Source organism: Dryas octopetala, chromosome 8 (assembly GCF_963921425.1).
Source record: "Dryas octopetala chromosome 8, drDryOcto1.1, whole genome shotgun sequence".
NCBI classification, from domain to species: domain Eukaryota; kingdom Viridiplantae; phylum Streptophyta; class Magnoliopsida; order Rosales; family Rosaceae; genus Dryas; species Dryas octopetala.
The window spans coordinates 12,268,248-12,288,736 of NC_141373.1; the positions used below are offsets into that span (position 1 = coordinate 12,268,248).

At 36.4% G+C, this 20,489-nt stretch overlaps 1 protein-coding gene and 1 pseudogene across 5 annotated transcripts; both read right to left on the reverse strand.

Annotated features, from left to right (window-relative positions):
* Positions 1–1,057: 1,057 nt before the first annotated feature.
* MCM9 (minichromosome maintenance 9) lies at positions 1,058–16,320 on the reverse strand. 5 transcript variants are annotated; one of them, XM_086254262.1, is made up of 20 exons: positions 16,141–16,320; positions 15,925–16,027; positions 15,718–15,817; positions 15,466–15,604; positions 14,591–14,657; positions 13,947–14,121; positions 12,868–12,967; positions 12,306–12,403; positions 12,039–12,104; positions 11,691–11,783; positions 9,767–9,883; positions 7,812–7,884; positions 7,121–7,187; positions 6,138–6,219; positions 5,721–5,842; positions 5,547–5,614; positions 2,433–2,542; positions 2,301–2,348; positions 2,180–2,216; positions 1,058–1,337 (listed from the first exon to the last, which is right to left on the reverse strand). In XM_086254262.1, the coding sequence occupies exons 1-20, from the start codon at positions 16,275–16,277 to the stop codon at positions 1,310–1,312; spliced, it is 1,830 nt and encodes a 609-aa protein (XP_086110388.1). In that variant the 5' UTR covers positions 16,278–16,320; the 3' UTR covers positions 1,058–1,309. The 5 variants fall into 5 exon arrangements, with proteins under 5 accessions (XP_086110388.1, XP_086110386.1, XP_086110387.1 ...); XM_086254260.1 differs by having other exon boundaries at positions 2,064–2,216; XM_086254261.1 differs by having other exon boundaries at positions 1,058–1,503; positions 2,064–2,216.
* Positions 16,321–19,805: 3,485 nt separating this feature from the next.
* LOC147277289 (germin-like protein subfamily T member 2 pseudogene) lies at positions 19,806–20,477 on the reverse strand (annotated as a pseudogene).
* Between the last annotated feature and the right edge of the window lie 12 nt (positions 20,478–20,489).

Sequence of the window (20,489 nt, forward strand, 5' to 3'; positions counted from 1 at the left end):
ACTTAGAGCTCAAGAAGCTTCCTCCTCTTTCAGTACTTATCACGTGTTCTTGAGATTAGGGGCAAAGACACTCGCAAGACTTTTACTGACCTCTTTATACAACCTTTATCAAAGCCGGGTTTCTCACATTTCGAGACAACGATAAATTTGAAAAAAATATATTGAACCAAAATTCGAGAAAGTCATTCAGCAGTCACGTTAGTATTTTATTAATTTATACATTATCCACCTTAAGTATTATTTATTTTAGAACAAGTAAAATATTGACATGAGTAATGACACATAATTTGAGATCCAAATTTGAGATATAAATTTGGAATCCCTAACGTTATTGTTGTTATAGTACAAAGATCATTTTACCTTTAATCAACATATTTCTTAGCAGGTGAATTCACCTTCTTCACAATCTTTAGTCAGTTTAGAAGTTATTCTGCACATAAAATCCTAAATCCTAAACCCAAATGATATAATACAACTACTGAGGCATAGTTTTATGCATAAGACTAGATTGGATAGATTAAATGAGAAAGTTTGTCAGAGAGGAGTTGGAGGTTTTGGCATTCATATGGCAATTGTTATCAACAAGACTTTGTAATGTAAGCTAATAAAGAGTACTTGAAAGAAACAAGAGATTTGGGAGTTTGTGGAGGTTGTGAATGGGGGTGTTTGAGGAGGTTGTGGATGGGGGTGTGTACGGCCTTTTCAAATGAAATTAATTTTCCTTCAACGTGGAAACTATAAGCCAACAATGTATGATGCAACTCTCCAAGTACAGAAGTACAGATAATGAATCATTACAAAACACATCCTTTATGAATGTACAGTCCGAATGTACATTCTTTTTTCATTTTCTTTTTCTTTTCAAACGACAGTTCAGTCCGAATATACATTAAATGCACAATCATAATGCGTTGATAGTTATTAATGCACCATGAATCTACAGAACATCCAGATTGTACATCATAATGCAAAGAATTAATGAATGTACATTTAGAATGTGCCTTCATAATGTACTGACCATTCAATGTACATCAACATGTATGAATGATGGGCAAAACAGTATAATACTCTTAAAAGAGCATAATTAATTTCATGGGTAGAAAAGTATACAAAATGTAAAATTGTCATCTGTACACAAGGCTTTCCATACATCTCATCTGCAAAATACTCTTACAAGAGCATAATTAATTTCACAGGTAGAAAAGCATACAAAATGTAAAATTATGTACACGAGGCTTTCCATACATCTCATCTGCAAAATTACTGCATGTTATTTCTGTCAGGGAACTCGTCAAATGATCTGAGCTTTTCAAGGATAAGTCTTTCTTGCTTGGCATCTATTGAATGTGTAGTCAAGAGATGAATACCAATCTTTAGGGGGGGAAAAAAAAAATTCTGCATGCTGAAACTCTTAAGTACATAAATTAATTAATCAAAAAATTTCATTATTATAATTTTCTGAAAAACTCTCTAGTAGTGCACACAAAATCCAACTATATGATTCTACTGCAAAAAGCATATAAAGACAATCTAAGCTCTCTCTTATCTTTTAAAGCTCAGCTTGATTTGGAACAACCGATTCTAGTATATAGCAGATTCCCGACTTGATTTTGATAGCATTATAGCATAGTTCCAAACCAATAAAGATCTTCAAAACCCTCCCTCTTTAGACTCTTTTTTAACACTCAGCCAATTTGGAAAAATAATTTGCACTGGAGGCCAGATTCATGCTTTACAAAATTGGCCTAAAAAATTACTTTCATGAAATAGATCTATTTTCAGATGAAGCAACAGGAGGAAAAGAACACTGACTTTGTTTCGCGAACACACTAGACTGATAGGAATCAAAGGTGAAGACAGTGAAAGTGCTCTTCACAACAAAGAGGGACTGGATATCTATCTCAACTCTCAAGTGATACGCACCACAATCTATTAAGTGCTATTTGTAGGAAATGCAATAAATAATTGTGCTCCTTAACAGTAAAACATGCATGTATAAATGAATATGCAAGGACAGAACTTAACAGAAAAGAAATACATGCACAAATAGCTGGCAAGGATACATTCCAGATCAGGGTTCTCAGTGAAATTTGAATGCAGAGCATTTCCAACACTGTCTACGATGGCCGAGGTAGTCATGGATGATTCAATGCATAAAATGGCTGTAATGGCATCTAACCTGGTGACCTCATTTCTGAACATCAGTCTTGCATGTGCTGCAATATTGGCAGAGTCAATATCTTAGGGAGTGAAACGGGACATTTACTTAAGATATTTGCTCAATAAAGAGGAAAATATACCTTGAGCTAGGCGTATCAAACTTTCAAGCATGCGCACAGTTGTCCTTGCTGAATCACAAAAAAGAAAGGTACAATTAAATGGATAGAACAAATATGTCTAGATTTGACAAAGGAAATTTATTTTGGTGGAACCTGCATTGTCAGTTGCTGATCTTCTTTGGAGTTGATAATAGCTCGATATAACTATCTCAGCCTCCTTCGTAAGTACTGGTCTGAAGTACCCTTTTACAAAGTGAATATATCTGCAAGATTTCCTCAAAACATTGGATCTCATGCTATCTCAAACACAGAATTGTAGAATGTGATGCAACTCTGAGGGTTGCACTTAACTGCCCACAGTATTAAGGTCAATTTCTTCTAGCAAGTGTTTTTTTCTATTTCTTTTTTTAATTTAAGAAACACAAATTTATTAAGCAGAAAAAAGAATAGATACAAATAGTGGACAAGAAATCCACCTAAACGTATCTGCTGAGCTACAAAACACTATTACAACGAAACAATACAAGCATCCTAACTAAAATTAACACACTAGCCCTCCAATGTAGATAAATAGCAGAGAAAGAAAGGTCCTTAAATTCTGCTGTGACCGAAGCCCAAAGAGCTGCGCAAAATCTGACTCTCCCGAAGCACCTCTACTGCTACTCCCTTATAATGTTCAAAGATTCTCGATTTCTTTCCAACCATAAAACCCAAAGATTGCTAACTTCATACGTCCCCCCCATAAGACTTTAGCTTTCTTTCCTTTACCCAACATTCTGCTGTTTACTAGGCAAAGAAAGCAATCCTTAGGAATCACCCAACTAGCCCCAACCTACAAAAATAATCTCTGCCACAACTTTAGAGTAATAGGACAGAAAAGAAACACATGATCATTACTTTCCCCCCTCCTTTTACAAAATATACACCAATTCGGCGTCTCATTTGGATAAAATCATAGGTATTAGCTCTCCCGTGTACTACAATCCAACCTAGAACCTTCCCCTTTCATGGGGCTTTTGATTTCTAAATCCGCCTGTAGGTTGGATTGAAATGGTGCCTACATTATCTCTCAAAAATCTGTCATAAGAATTGCACAAGACTCCCCTGAGGAATTTAATTTCCATTTTCTTGCATCGACTCTATTTAGATACAAATGCACACAGCACCAGCAACAACACTGACAGCTCCCCAATTTCCAACTCATTCAGATTTCTTCTAACCCCGAGATCCCAAGAATATGGAAACATGAATAATCCACCAATCTTGAAATATGAACATTGTGAAATCTGGACAACAAGTACAACCTGGGAAACAGAGATTCCAAGGACCTCTCCCCATTCCCCACAGCGAAAATGCAGCAGTTTATGAAGGGTACAAATTCTTGAGAAATATCCTTCCATGTGCTTCTATTCAATCCTCTCTCAGCTACTCTTGCATCCTATCCATCAATAGACAAACCATACTTTTATCACAGAATGCCACAAAGCCCCTTCAAGGACTGGGCATCAACCCGTCTGAACCCGGCCCGCCAAGCTGCAAGCCGACCCGTCCGATCACTAACTGGCTGGTGTTGGCCCGCCCCCTTCCACCGACCGTCGAAGCGGACCCGCCCGCCAAGCTTCCAGCCACCATCTTCTCAGGCAAGCCAGTAGCCACCATCTTCTCACGCCTGCAAGTCTGCAACCACCTCCATTTCCGTCACCGTCCACCTCTATTTCCGCCACCAACCACCTCCATTTCTGTCACCGTCCACCATCGTCCACCATTGCAGCACAAGAACCACCTCCATCAGCCACCATTTCTCAGGCAAGCCACCTTCTTGGCCAACCCATTTTCCGACCCGTCCCCGACTGAGATCCGAGCCGTTTAGTCCCGAGACGTTTAGTCGGAGATGGTTTGGGCTCCCACCCGACCCACCCGCCCGACACCCACCCCTAGCCCCTTCTTCCAAAGGAAGTCTCCAAAGCCATTTACCCAGAAGAGCTCTGTTTCTTACCCTTAAATTATCAATTACCAATTCCCAGACCCCCACCCCCTTTCTCTTTAGATTGAATTTGAGACACCCAAACCCATTTAATTAGATGGTCTTTCTTTCCCTCCTTAACTCCCCACAAGAAATCCCTCAATTTTTCCAACTTATTAGCCTCCACAAGGGATCTGAAAAAGGGATAAGTAATAGGTCGGTATAGTTCACAGCACTACTTGATTTAATGTCAATCTCCCACCCCAAAATAAAAAGGCATTTTTCCAACTTTGTAATCTTTTCTCCACCTTCTCCATTACCGTACTCCAGAAATTCACAGCTCTAGGTTTACCTCCCAATGGCAGACCCAAGTATCTCATTGGCCAAGACCACTCCACACAACCCAAAGAATCAGCCAGCATCTTAACCTTACTCTTCTGAGTTAATGCCCACCAAAGAAAACGTGGCTTAGTTTGGTCCTCCAGAAAGTTTAATCCACTAGTTCTTGAGTGAGCACATTGTATGTGATTATTTATTTAGCATGCATACTTCAAATTAATATTTTAATGAATTGTATTTAAGTAACTTTTTTCTAATTCCATATATGTTTGTTCTATTATTTATTTTCATATTTTTTTACTTATTTTGATGATCTGGTAGCAACCTCAGCTCAAGGAGTTGTGTTGGTCACATCCTAACATTTACTTAAAGGTCCAATCCTTCTTCAAGCTATTCTCATTATTTTACACATAAATTAACTCATTATAGGTCATTAAGGGGATTTTTCTTGTTCAGTATTGCACCTTAAGGAATCCATGCTTTCAGACTTAGATATTATAGGGATGATTGACCTAACTTGGAAGATTTGGTTCGCAGATTAATAGGGATCCACTAGCTCTCAAATCCCATTTTTCCATCAGGTGAATTATAAGGTTCCAGTTGTAAAGCGGAAGAAGAGGACCAATACCTTACAACTTCCAGGAGCAACACATGGTGATGTCAGCCATGTGGCTTTTGGGTTCCCTCCATCCACAACCCCCTCCTCACCAGCAACACAAAAACTAAAAGAAGTTTTTTAAGTTCTCATGATCTCTGATCTTACAAACATGTATAGCTTTAGTATTTGGTTGGTATGTGTACCTTCTGAGAAGTTGCTACTTGCAACTTTTTGTGAATAACAAACAAGAAAATAGAACTTTAACAAGCATTACCGAAAAGAAAACACAAATCGGGGTTTTAAATTAAGCTCTTCATAGATCCAAAAAAAAAAAAAGAGCTCTCTTTAACGAAGGAAAACAGTTTACCTACGCAGCATAGGAAATGGCCAGATGCTGGCCAAATCTTCATCATGGTTGTCTTTGTCTAGTTCTCCCTGCAAATTGTTTATTAAAAAGGAAAGAATAAGTCATGATTAGTTTTATCCAAATGGCTGCATGAGACAACAGGGTGCGATTTACATGATCTTAAGAGCAGATTACCTCAAAAAGAATGTGAGATGACACGACCCCATCCCATTCAGGATTCTTTGTATCCAATAGTACAAGGACTATATCAAATCTGCTCAATAAGGGACCGGAGAGTGCCGTATTGACAGACAGAGCTACAGCAGGTAAGAAAGATGAAAACCAGAGAATATAAATTTAGGTTCAGGTGAGTGACTGATAATTTGGAAGAAATACGCTTTTGACAAGCTAAAATTTAAGAATACCAGTAATTATTACTGTCACATATACCCTAAGCAAGTGATTCAAGAAATAGAAAGTTATAGCCATCACTATACAGTCAAACAACTTGCTTAGTCAAGTAACCATAATCTAGAAAAATAAATCCAACTAACAAAATCATCTGAATGTAAGTGATAGATTGATCAGAACAACAACAAAAAAGAGTATTACATTGATCAGGATCGTACTGTCCCTTGGGATTTGTTGCACCAAAAACAATTGTTTTAGTACTGAGAGTTGTCACAAGACCAGCCTAGGAGAGAGAGAGAGAGAGGAAAAAAAAAAGATCAGTAGTCTGCTTTGAACAAACAGAAGAAAATATACAAACGTGTAGTTTAGAGGGTAGAAGGGGAAAAAAAATAGCTCTATACACAAGGATAGAAATTGAAGCACCATATCATATATAAATAAAATAATGGAAACAGTAGGGGCAATCCAATTTCTGTAGTCCATATAACATCTATTGTGGCAATTTGAAATAATTGCATCCTAAATGTTCTTACACTCTTTTACTGAATTATTTATCGGATATCTACTTGTTGATAAAATAAAGGAAATAGGTGCCACTGAGGAGTAAAGTGTCCGCCAAATAGAGATCATCTTTAATAGTGTGCATGTTGTTAGTAGGAATTCAAGCATACAAGGTCTTTGTTCTGGTTTTTAATATTTGAAAACTTGCAGAAGATTCAAGAGCAAGAGTAAAACGGAACAGGATAAAAAATAGAGAGAAACAAGCTCATTGTGATGACCTGAGAGTAACAAAGTGAAATTTCTTACTTCATTGCCCCACATGGCAGCACAACTTGTACCAAACCAAGGCCAACCTTATGCTTAACCAAGTCTACATTAAGAGTGAAGACCCTCAGAAGGGATAGGTCTACTGAAGCTTACCCAGATCTAAATCTAGGTAATCTTTTTTTTTCTTTGGTGAGCAAGTCTAGGTACTATAACTATTTCCTAAGAGGAACCTTATGCTTAACCCAAGTCTGCATGTCTACATTGCTGACCTTGGCGAAAGTTTATTGTAAACACTCTAAGTTCAGCCAGATTTTGAGTTATTTAACATGCTAAATGCACCTTACACAGCTTCAAATCTCCCTTGAGACCACATACTTTCAATAAACAATTTATAAAACATAATCAAAAGATGGTACCTTGGCAACACTTATAGTCTGCTGCTCCATTGCTTCATGTATGGTTGCCCTATCATGTTCTCTCATGCTGTCAAAGTAAAAGTAGCTTGATATTATACGCCAAGAAGCAAGGAATTGGAACCAACCACTAAAGTTTTAAAGTTTATATTATACAATTGTCTGGGACTATGTCTGGATTTTGGAAATGCTGAATGAAAGGGAACAAAAGCTGAATACTCAAGCAGAGCAATTAAAACTTCCTTTCCCTCATTTTTTCTTTTTCTTTTTTCTTTTTTTTAACAAAATCTCCTCATATTTTTTCGGGTTTAGCAGCAAAAGTACACGCACAAACACAAGAATGGCAATGACATGCTACTTTGTGCCAACTAAATACAAGCAAATAGTTCACCTACAATTCAATTCCTCATATTTTCTTTGAGTTTCCCCGCAAAAGTACACACACACACATTTGAATATTGAAAAAGTATAGTCACCTTGTTCTATATGATTCATTATACATGCTTGTCTATCATGCCCACTAGCCATAAAGATGGTGAGGATAGAGATAAAATTATGGACAATGAAGTATTAATGAGAAAAAAACAATCATCGTATCATAAGGTCAAAACATAAAAATCATGTACATACCAATTAAAATTCTTGATGAAAAGAACTAGAAACAAATGTTCCATTAAGCCATCAAAGGACAAACCTATCAAATTCGTCTATGCAACAAAGCCCTCCATCTGCCAAAACAAGTGCTCCAGCTTCCAACATCCATTCCCCTACATATGCCATCAACATAGTTTACACATTTACACTAATTCTGAACCCAAAAAAAAAAAAAAAAAAAAGTGTGCAAAATAGTACATAGGGGTCAAATAATGCTTCTCAAATGAATGATGTAAGTTAACATATGTGCCTTACAAGTCAATATATACATGGGTAAGTCTATTCTCACTCACTCCCTCTCTCTATTTCTAAGCTTTACCATCTTCGATCAAGGGTAAAAACAACTTGCTTGGCTAATTATCCCGGCATAAAACCAAATTGGCTCTTCAACAATATTCTTTCACGTTTCATAAACTAATCGCTCTCCATTAAAATTTGATGCATTACACAAAGTTTTAGCCCAAATAATTTACTACAGAAACTCTTTTTGTCTTTTTTTATTTTTGGTCAAACAGCAACTTTTTTATCATTTTCATTATTTTTTTTTATAGTAATTCTGATGTAGAACTAACTGAGGTTTGGCAGAGAAATCTAGTGTTGTAATTTTGACTCATCGGAGTTTCTAGGAATGGCTGACCGGTCGCCCGAAGTCAAAGAGTCAAGTTTTGGGGCAGATTTTGGGTTTCCTAGTGGGGTACGATTTTGGAAGACAAAGAGGACTTGCGCAAGACTTTCCTAGTGTGGGAAGGAGTTCTAAAGGGTTTCCTTATGTACAAGGGAATAGAATTAGCTAATAGGTAGATTACCTAATTCTATTAGGATTAGGAATCCATATTGTAAGTGGTAAGCCTATGCTCTATAAATAGACTGCTGCAAGTCTCATAGAAATTAAGAATAGCTAGATACTTCTAGGGAAGAAACTCAAAGGGAGACTCAAGGGTGAGTGACTTCAAGGGAGGGGTTTTTCAAGAGGAAAAACACAAGAGAGCTATTTGTGCAAGAGAGAAGAGAGCGGCTGCAAGTTGGGTAGTATAGGGTTTCAATAAGTTCTTGTAATCTTATTCTATACATGGTGCAGCTGTGATTCTCTAAGGGTCACACGGGGACGTAGGCAAAGTTCGCTGAACCTCGAGAACAAATCTTGGTGTTCTTTACTGCTTTATTGTTGCTGTTATTGTGTGTGTTTGCTAATTGTCTAATCCTAGAATACATCAAAGAAAAGGTCATGGGAAAGGGTGTTAATTCACTACATCTAGGAGAGGAGAGAAACGAGGAGGGAGGAAGAAGAAACAGATGAAGACCTTGGAATAATAGGCGGGAAGTATTTGGGAAGAAAAATCAGAAGTTTATAATTCAATAATCAAGTCTAAACAAAATGAATTGCAATGTCCCAATTTATAGAGGCCATAACTACGTGATAATCATAAAAGCTAACCCTAAGATAATACTAAAATTGTCTTGATAAATACCTAGATAAACATAAATGAAAATACATCCAAATCATTAAAGTGACAAACATAGAAGGGAAGATAAACATAGAAGCGGCATGTGGTGGCTAATCTCTATAAAATTCATTCTTAAAGAATAAATAATGATATTTTGGTGTATCTACTATATCTTTTGACCTATGTCAGCCGTATGAATGTTTCCAAAAGAAACTATATTAATATTATAGGCTTGAACAAGGGAAGTTAGACTCATGAACAGTCGTGTTGGAATATCAAGTACTCAGGACCACATGCCTCAAGCACAACTCCTCACACTGCACAAGAGAAACTCTGTTCAATGTGATATGCATACATCTCTTTCATGCCGTGCATAATGCTTTCTATCCAATTTATTTCCAAACAAGTCTCACAGAAGGATGAAAATCACCTAATACATAATGTCAACATAAATGAAAATAGCGAGGAAGCAATCAATGGAAGGACAACCTTAATCAAAACATTGCCAGAGCTCCAACTTAATGATTCAGATGCAGTTATGAAAACTTACCTCCATCCTTGACTGCAGTGACAGTTAATCCAGCGCTTGTGCTTCCTAATCCAGTTGTAATAACAGATCGGTTGCTCAACTTTGCAGCAAACTTCAAGAACTGAGATTTTCCAGTACCTGAGAGTTTTAGCTAGTAATGGTTACATATAGTCCATGATTCTATTTCAGTCTAAAGGCTCATCAAGATCCAGAAATATCTCTGTAACTGGATAGGACTTTAGTGGGGTATGTGTTTCGGTGTGTGTTTCACTGCTTTGACATGCTTGCTTGTGCAGTTGTGTGTGTATTATGATTAAGATCTATTGAAGCCAGTAATCATGAGAGATTAAGCCGATTTTAAGTTAAAAATATAGTCAACTAAAGAGCGATTTCTTTGTAATGTGAAAGAAAATACACTATAAATTTGTTTAGTTTAGATGTAAAAAATAAGTAGCAAATGCTTGATCATGAGACTATCTACTCATGCGCCTAGGTGTGAAGGTGAAACATGCTTTTAAGTTAAAACATAGTTGTATCAATACGTGGTCAACCTAACACGTAGACGTTTAAATCCTAACCCAAGTACCAAGTAAGAAGACATGCTTCAGCCCTTCAAATGCATTGCTTTATATTTACTCACCTTCCAGCATTGTCTTCTTTTTAGAGTCTACTAAAGCTCATTAAGAGAATATTCTATTGAAAAAACCAAATAAGAGACAAATTGGCATAGGGACAAGATGGCTTATAAGGGAAAAACTAACCAGGTATATATGGCAAGTAAACTGGCAAACGTATTAGCATCGTACATAGATAAGTCAATAAATGCAAAAACTTATATTTTTGGTAGTAAAGCAACGTTAGGACTGAAGCTTTAAAGAGTCTTCTTACATTCTTTAGGGTATCCAAACTCCAATATAGAGTTATATGCCATGTTAGGAAAAAGAGACGCCCTGATTATAACTTACAAATTAAGAGTCCTTTATGTATAAGATTCGTCTGATTAGATAAGCTTCTTGTTTTTTTTTTTTTTTTTTGGCTTTAGTGGACTTCTTGTCCACTGTTTTTGTACTGTGTAGTTTTATTGTTTATTAGCAATAAAATTGTCTCTTTCTAAGAAAAGTTATTTTATTTTGAGCTGAATATTTATTGCATCCTTCTCAAAGATACAGAAAGTGTAAGAACGGAGAAGATGTAAAGCCTGTAAAATGTGATTCTTAACCAGTCATTATTTGTTAAGGTGAAGGACTATCAAGTGTTGGATGCATCTAACAGGTTAAAACTAAGGTCTGGGTTTTAACCAAGTTACAGACATCTGGATAAGAGAACAACTCTTAATAAAATTGTCTCTTTCTAAAAAATTATTATTTTATTTCGAACCGAATATTTATTGCATCCTTCTCAAAGATACAGAAAGTGTAAGAACGGAGAAGATGTAAAGCCTGTAAAATGTGATTCTTAACAGTTTTCAGTCATTATTTGTTAAGGTGAAAGAGTATCAAGTGTTGGATGAATCTAACAGGTTAAAACTAAGGTCTGGGTTTTAACCAAGTTACGGACATCCAGATAAGAAAACTCTTAATATAATTTCAGTCATCTAAGGTCCAAAATAATCATAGGCAACAGCCGTAACACCCACCTTATGTTACCCAACATCACATGCACTTTTTTTAACTGGTATAGCAAAATTCCATCCTAAATTAAATTATCCATCAACTTACAGGTTTGCAGTACAGCAAACCCTCTTTATATAACCTCAACTTTAGACCTTATGAAGAATACGCACACAATTCAATACGGAATTCAAAGTTGCACTATAAAAATGGATAAGTGAAAGTAATTTTGTAATTGAAGCACAGCATGAAGTTCAGTTGACTTGGACCTTTTTAAAAAGTCATCATTCAGGTATTAAAGCCTCTAAAGTGACAAAGAAATATTAAAAAGTAACCTGGATCACCAACCAAAAGCAAATGAGACTCTCCTCGAACCTTTGTCCCAGAAGCATCAACATGTTGTACACCTCCAATAAGTGTTAATGCAACTAATTTGAACAAAGAAAATGTGAGCATAATTTTAAAAAGGGAAAACCTAAAAATAAACGGATCAGAAATTGAAATCTGGGAGGAAAAGGGAAAAGACAAACAAAACAGAGACACACCAGTTAATTTTTTTGGTCACACCACCAAATCCTCTAAACTAATACATTTATAATTTAAGACATATTCTTAAAAAAAAAATTATAATTTCAGACATATTAGTAAATAAAATGAGACATGATGTGTGAATGTCTATATACCTGCAAGCTTTACGGTAAAGAGTCCAAAGACTTGTGGGCAAAGACCTCGTAGAATGGCATTTCTCCCTGTATAATTCTCAAAAGAATAAAAAAATAGAAGTTGGAAAAAAAGATGCTCAAGCTCACAACATAATGACATGACTCCACAAAAAAAGAAAATTAAAATTAATATTCTATTTATTCTTTAATGCTACAGCCATAACAAAGACAAGGTCACAATAACACCATTTCATAAATAGATATTTGTGAATCAATAATTTATTTTACCTTTCAAAGGTGTATCTTTGAAGTCTGACCAGAATTGCTTGAATTTTATAATAACATCATCTGGTATATCAATTTCTGACTTCAGCTCATTAGTTCTCCTAAATATGAAAGGAATAAATTTCTTTAAGAAAATCAAATATAAAAATGTGAAATCTAAGGGAAGTAGAAACAATACGAAGTGTTTCTGCTTCCACTTGCTTATACTTTCAAGCAATCAACTACTTTCACTAGCATATACAACAGAGTTAAGCTGCCAAGGCAGATAAGGTATACTTAAATTTCACAATCCAAAATTTGAGTTATATGAATGTGTCATTTTTTCTTTTTGGGAAGGATGGAACTGTAATCCAATAGAATCAGTACCAAGCATTGATCAATAAGTTATTGATTCCATTTCAATTATACAAACGCAGAACACAATATTAAGCCTTGTACGACCTTGATGATAAAGGAAGATAAACAAATATTCCATATAGTATTATCAAACAAAATATTACATAGAGAATAGAGTACATAAATCCATTAATGATATAAATTCACTAAAAAGAACTATTAAATTTACCTAACATAATTAGAAACTAACACAGGATCCAGGTCACAGCGCACATCTTTTAAGTCTGGAGACCACTTTGCAGTTAATATCCCAGTAACAATTATGTCATCTGCATTGACAATTATAACAGGAAAAAAAAAATATGCATTTATGCATCTATAACAGAAGAACCAAGAATGATAATTGAGAATAGATACTAAAAACTAACGCACAAGGAAAAGATGCAGGCACAAATTAACATAATAAACGACCACATTTTCCAACGACTTGGTCCAAACTGTTGTAAGGGAAGCATTATTAATAGCAATAGGTCTTAAGGTTACTGTAAGGATGAAGTTTATGCTATCTTTGTAGAAGTCTGCACAGAATCCAGGGGGACCCTCTAATGCTGCCCCTAATTACAATTTCAAAGAGAAGCGATCTAGAAATTATAGAAACTTTTGTTTGACTGAATCAGTTTGGTAGGGCTCAAGTTGCTAAGCAACCAACCAGAGTTTCCTAGTTGGAGCGAACAGATATCTATGATCTATAAAACACTTTTTTTGTTATTTGGCATATAAGAAGCTTAAGGATATTTGTCCACCTATGTCCAAAACTCTTCTAGAGGATAATAATAATTATTAAAAAAATTCACCTTACCTTACAACTGTGAGGATTTATGGTTTGTACTGTAATTGATTTTCTAAAATGGCTTGTTTATTAGCCATCTTATGATCCATGATTTTTGAAATAGCACACTTTTTTCCTTTTGGTTCTCTAGTACAAAATTTTAAGAATTTCCTTCAACATGCAGCAACCTTTTCAAATGCTAAGTTTCCATAACTTATTTTAAGTAAATCACAATTGAACATTAATTTATTACTTTAAAAGGCACGGAAATATATGGCTATCTTAAAAGGTTTAACCAGAAAGAAAACTTTAAATCAAGTAGATGTTTCCACTATCCAAAAGTGTTTAATTACTTTTTAAAATTAATTAAACTGGACGGTTTTAAGCTGAAATGAAGTTTCCCTGTCAAACTGAAACCAGTAATAGAGGGAGATAAATTTAAAGAAAATAAGAAACCAGAGATTCCCAGAATTTAGTACCTCCAGCTTTAACGATATCAACAAGATCGTCCTTTAGAATGACAGGGATTGAGCGAGGAATGGCCCCAACACCCAAGACATGTGTACTCTCCTGGATTTTGATTTCCTGGTAATCATGGCATGTTATAGAACCTTCTAAATGGCTGAACTTTGTGCCTTCACAGGGTTTAGACCTCTGTCATTGGACAAATCAGATCAGACACCAACCTCCGAAAACATACTTATATCAGAGAGACATGACTCTTAAAAGATGCAAACTGTAAGTGAAATAAAATGCAAGTCTTCTCATTCAACTTGTAAATGCTAATCCAAACATAATGGGCGATTGAATTATGTCACTCTTAAAAATTAAAGTGCTATTTTCTCTTCTTACTTGGCATGATTTAAACCCAAGATCTACCCCAATCAATCCCCACCCTGTAACACTTGCGCCAAACCCTAAGTGTGATTGCAAGCTACAAGATTTCTAAAAATAACCCAATGAAAGATCTAGATGACTATTTTCCTATTAATAAAGAGATCTAGGTGAATTTTTAATGTTTTACGTGCCCACATGACCTCATTTTCAATGTAGTCTTCGGATTTTCCAAATAAAAAGTAGCAAATAATATTGTTAGGAAATCTGAACTGGAGTCGATAATAACCTGAGAAGGGCAATATGATGGTAGTTTCACAGAGTTTCTCGATTCCAGCTCAGGATAAACCAGGAATCTGAAGACAAAGTTAACTCAAAATAAATAGGAATTTATTCCAATATAAACTGGCATAATACAGATATGCATATGTGTTTTATATAACTCAGTGCGTCTCTAGAATAGTTAAATGCATACGGATTCATCAACGCCCATTGATCAGCGGGCGTCATCGATCACTCGGCAGTGTAAAATTTTGTTGCACCAAGCGACCAGCACCGGTTAAAACCTAAAATCTACTCTCTGAAAGACGATTCTACACCCTAAAGTATTTAACCTGTCAGGAACAGGATCAAAAGGGGGGGGGGGGGGGGGTGGGGGGGAACTGCAGAGCGAAGCAAGGAAGCTTCTGCCAGTGCAAATTCTCATTTTCCAATCGATCGTCACAGCATCTAGCCACTGTTCAAACGGAAAGCACTGTCATTCGAATAGCGGACATATCCACAGTGCTCCTGAGAACAATTCTATTTTATATGTGTGTGTATATATATAATAGTCATAGTTAATACTATATTTCATTCTGAAATTATTTATGAAACATCATTGATCAGCAGCAGAATTTTATATTCTAGACCATCTTACTGTAAACTACAGTACAATAGTGTTGAGCCAGCTTATTGAGGCCCAAGGTCTTTGTGCTCAAAAGTCTTTTTTTAAACAACTATTGAGTATGAAGGATGCCACAGATGGTAGCCAAGATTTAGTACCACACACGAAGTTTATGAACAAAATATTTCATAAGCAAGCGCATTTTATACATGCATGCAGATCTTTCTTTCTTTCCAAAAACACAGAATGTGAGTAAAAGTTGGGGAGAAAAAACTCACTCGTGCTTGCATTTCTGGCACATATACTTCCTCTCCCCTTCATACATCTTGATTGCTCCAGACCGAATTACCGTCCCTTTGAGGGTGAGAAGAATCCCACGATGCTTCACTCTCACGCGTCCAATGCTCGGAAAAGTCTCTGCTTGCACACCCAAATACACAAATCAACCAACAATTTATAACAAATTTAAGAATACCCAGTTGAAAGAAATGGCTCCAAATAATTTTTAAACAGCTTAAATAGAAGCAAACCAGGGCATTCAAGTGGTGAACCGCCAATATCAATACGAACATGAATGAATTCCTTCTTTATCCCTTTATGGGAACCTGTCAAATCCCCCAATATGACTTTCTACACACAATACAACACATACCCACATCAAAATTCATCATTTCAACAAGTTGTGTTCAACAAATTAAGGTAATGAGTATAATTATACACAAAATTTGCATACATACATGAGCCCAAACAGCCGCCTCGTCGAAAAGGCGCAAGTACTCAGTGGGTTGAGAGAAGACGAGGTGCGCGAGCGGAGGATCGTCGTCCAAAAGCTCTGCAAAACTAAGATAAAAAGCGAGAGATGAAGAAATATAGCTAAAGAATGAGAGAGTGAAAAATACAAAGCATTAAAAATGAAAAAGAAAGTGATATGGGTTTGATGGGTGATGATGTACTTGGCGTAGAGAGGGTAATGAAGCTTGGGGTCAAGGGAGAGAGCGATGGAGCGAAGCTGGTCGGAGTGGTGGCGTATGAGAAAGGCCGCCAAGTCTTTGACGTGAGCGGGTCGCTCATCCTCTGCCGCCGAGTCCATGTGTGACACTGTCACTGTGAGTGAAGAAAGGGGGTATGGGCGGGAACTACCGATCTAGTATGTGGGTTTTTTCCTTTTCATTTTTGGGAAAACGCTCTTTTTACGAGGCTTTTTCAGATATATCACTTTGTTGAAAATTCTTAAAAACAAATTAAGCAATAACCTCCTACTAGAATACCAAATACTCTTCACTTCTTGTAACTATTATTATATCAATTATCAACATTTAAGTTGAATCAATGGGGAAAATAGTACTAATTTTCACTAAATTTGTTTATCAAATTTTGTCATTAAATGGTGTGAAGGTATTTTTTCTTTTTGACCACATGGTGTCAAGGTATTTTATTTATTTAAAGTTAGGCCAGCATTATTGGGGTAAATAGAATTATCATATATACCATTCCAATATATTATATATATATATATGCATGGGTATTAGTAATGCTGCTGCAATTGTCTAATAAGCTGTAACAGATGCCATCATTATAAGAGGTACAAATAGCATTACTCTTGTATCACAATATGTAGAAGTGAAAGGCCTAGAAAGTGGAAACAGATTGATATAACAAGAACACCAGTTTACAGCACAATCTTCTTCAAACAAAACAAAACCAAACTAGACAGTTCCATAGTAATTAATTCAAAAGCCAAACTTGGACCTAATGTTGTTGATAACATCTTCATCTACTTGAAATGTCTTAGTTAATACTTGGTGCGGGATTGAAGGCGCGGCAGAAAATAGAGTCAAAGGAAGCACAGCAGAGGCAGGCAAGTGAGTGTTGAATGCTAGCTGTGAAGGAAAGGACCTTCCCTTTGGCAACATTGAGCTGAAAGTGAACAAGCCCCCTTGGAATCACAAACACCTGCCCGGGAGTCAAAACCTATGCCTGTCTAAGGCAGCTGGCCATGGGCTGATTAGGACAGTGCAACTGCAAAAAAGCCATTAAGAAAAAGCCACCAATCTTAACTAAAATACAACACTACCATATTACCAAGAACACTGTTTATACTGACTTCCATACCAAGGCATGTATTAATACTAGAAGGGAGCAACCAAAATGACACATACAGAGGGTGGGTTGCTGCCAATTGCTAGACTTAATGTACACAAAGCTTGAATAGGTCAGGGTGAAGGGAGCACAAGAGTTGTGCCATGACTCAGGAAAATAAAGGCTAATCATGTTTAAGAACAGATTACTAGTGGGTCTTCTAAGAAACACTGGTTGAAAGCTATATGACTGAGAAATGTTCCCATCCTACCCCTGTTTTAGACAATTGATTAGTCTTCAGATTGTGGTACACATAAAGAGAAATGGAAGAGAGTGTTTACATGGCCCACGTGAATATTCTTTGAATTCAAAGAGAGCATGCTGTGATATTTCTTGCGGGATGCCAGCAAATTGAAATAAAAGGAGGGCAATTAATCAAGTGTTAATCGATCCAAGGCCTCTCGGCTGCCCATATTACTTCTCCTTTGGCTGGACATGTTTATAACTCAAGAGTAACTCATAATTTTTATCTCATTCTCAATTCATAGACAGTTGTTCACTACTAAAGCAACTCATTTACAGCTGTCTATCTATTCCAAAAAGCAAATCATTCACAGCTACACACGTGACTACAAAACTTGAGGACAAAGAAATTAGACCACTATAAAAGGAAGCTCACAATGCAATCTAAAAAACAACAATCTCCCCTCAAAACAACCCCAAAAACTAGCAAACAATGTGAAAATTTTCAGCAACTTTTTTATTCCCAATTCAGCTCCTTGGCTTTTATTTCTCAAATCTCTCTTTATTTTCATTTGCAAAGTCTTTCAAGGCCCTTTTAGTTGTATTTCCTTATGTTTATGTAATTTCCTTGTATTTTGGGTTTTATCAAGGACACCTCTTGTTCTTTGAATTTATTTTAGTGCTATTTTTCATTAAGCTCTCTTTTAAATTCATATTGCTCTTTTATTTATATTTTGGTTGTTCATTCTCAAAGTCCTAGACGATCTAGGCAAGAAAAGAACTTGGATAGGTTTTTCCCATTCCTTTTCCTATCGCACAATTGTTAGTTAAAAGTTTGATCTTTAATTTGACGCATCACATTTTATTTTTATTTTTTCGCATTAAATATTATATTTTTCTAATCGGCTATTCCGAGCCGATTAGTGGCACACTCGCATCTACGCCAAAGCTCGCCAACCTACGGCGAGGCGTGTTGTGGTTGATCTCGACCGTCCACGTGGCTGAGGCAATTTTTAGGCCATAACAGACATTAAACAAAATCATAAACTTTGAGGCTTCAACAGAATCACCCTCAAATGGAGCAAAAGTTGTGAAATCAGAATACAAGCCTTAAATGTTAATCCCAGCTTAACTTCTTTGGTAACCTCACATTTTTATGAAGTTCCAATTTTAATGCCCAAATACTCAAATGGTGGCAGTAAGTCTCACTAGTGTTTGTGGTCTAAAGCACAGAAATTGTAAATGTGGCAAAGAATGAGTACAATCTAGACATTATCGATGAGGCTTGTAAGGTTCTTAATTTTTCTTTCTCTAAAATGAGTAAAACATACCATCTTCATGTTCATTTCCATCAGCATATATCCACCAGAGCTGGTTGAAAAACATTGTTCATCGAATTCGCAACAAGATCTTCAATACATGAGAAGTTGAGCATTCTCATGTGACTATTAAATCCTCAAGGCTGGTTATTCAATAGAACGGGCCCAAAAATTCACATACAGCCGCCCAACTCAAGAAGCCCAGTCCAAGTACCCAGGCCACTTTCCTACCTGAGCTTTCCCTAATATATATTTATTTTTTTAAATAAGTTGCGCGAAGGAATTGAAAAATGTATTCCATGAGTTGCCAATGTAATTCGATTAAATTCTTCTTAAAGAAAAATTTGTTTGCTTGTTTAGTTGTTCCTCACATACCAAATTGTTGCTAGATTTATCAGTTAGAGTAGAGATGTACACATCAAAGAATTTATACAAGGATTAGATGAATTAAAAGTTTCAATCTTTGGTGGTCTAATAATTTGTTAAGCTCTATATACCTCATTCCTAATTAATTCTTCTTATGTTTTCAACCATATATGCTTAATTGTTTATTCTCTGCATTATGAGCAAAGTAATAATCTGCTTAGAAAACACATTGATTGAGTTCCTTGCCAAAATTGCCCCTCAATACACCTCTTTCGCTTTGCTATAGACGAGAGACGATAAATTCTAGCTTACAACCATCGTATACAACATTCCTCACATGACGACTGACATGTAAATTGTAAGGGGTTGAATTTGAAAGAGTGGTTGTGCATGTATAAGATTTTTGCACTGGACCAAAGTGCCTCTGTCAATATGAAGAAGTATAACCTTTCCTTTATTATAATATATATGACGGCCAACAACATAAAAACTGAGTCGCATAACAAGACAGGACAAAATGACAACAACAAAAAAATAATAATAAAGAGGGACAAAGCCCTTTTAACAGCACAATCTTCAAACAAAATCAAACTAATTCCATAGTATTTTAATTAAAAGCCAAACTTGGACCTAATGTTGTTGATGACATCTTCATCTACTTGAAAGGCCTTAGTTAACACTTGGTCAGGGATTGAAGGCTTGGAAGCAAATAGAGTTGAAGGAAGTACAACAGCGCCAGGCAACTGACTATTGAAAGCTGTGAAGGCAAGGGCCTTCCCTTTTCCAACATTGCGCTGAAAGTGAACAAGTCCCCTTGGAATCACAAACATCTGCCCAGCACTCAAAACATTGGAGTAGAACACATTGTCAGTTGTCACAAACCCCACAAGTAGCTTCCCTTCAATGACAACCCCAGACTCAGTTGCCCGAGGGTGCGAATGGGGAGCATTGACTCCCCCTGGAGCAAAGTCAACTCTGTTCATGGATATCCCAAGAGTGTTGAGCCCAGGAAATGAAAGGACATTCGCAGGTGTTACAGTCGCCCCAAAGGGATTGGTTGTGTTCCCTTCTTTGCTTAGTCCGTCAAAGACAAAGTCATCTGAAGTGATCTTTGAAATTGGTTTGCAGGGAAAGCCATTGACTGATATGGAGGCATTCAGATCTGCAACACAGAAGTCTTGTAATGGATCAGGGTCTGCAGAATGGGAGGGTGAGGGAAGAAGAAGCAATGAAACTGTGAGGCAGATTAGCAGGCAGAAGGGTAAGCTTGATGAGGTGCTCATGGCTGCTATAGA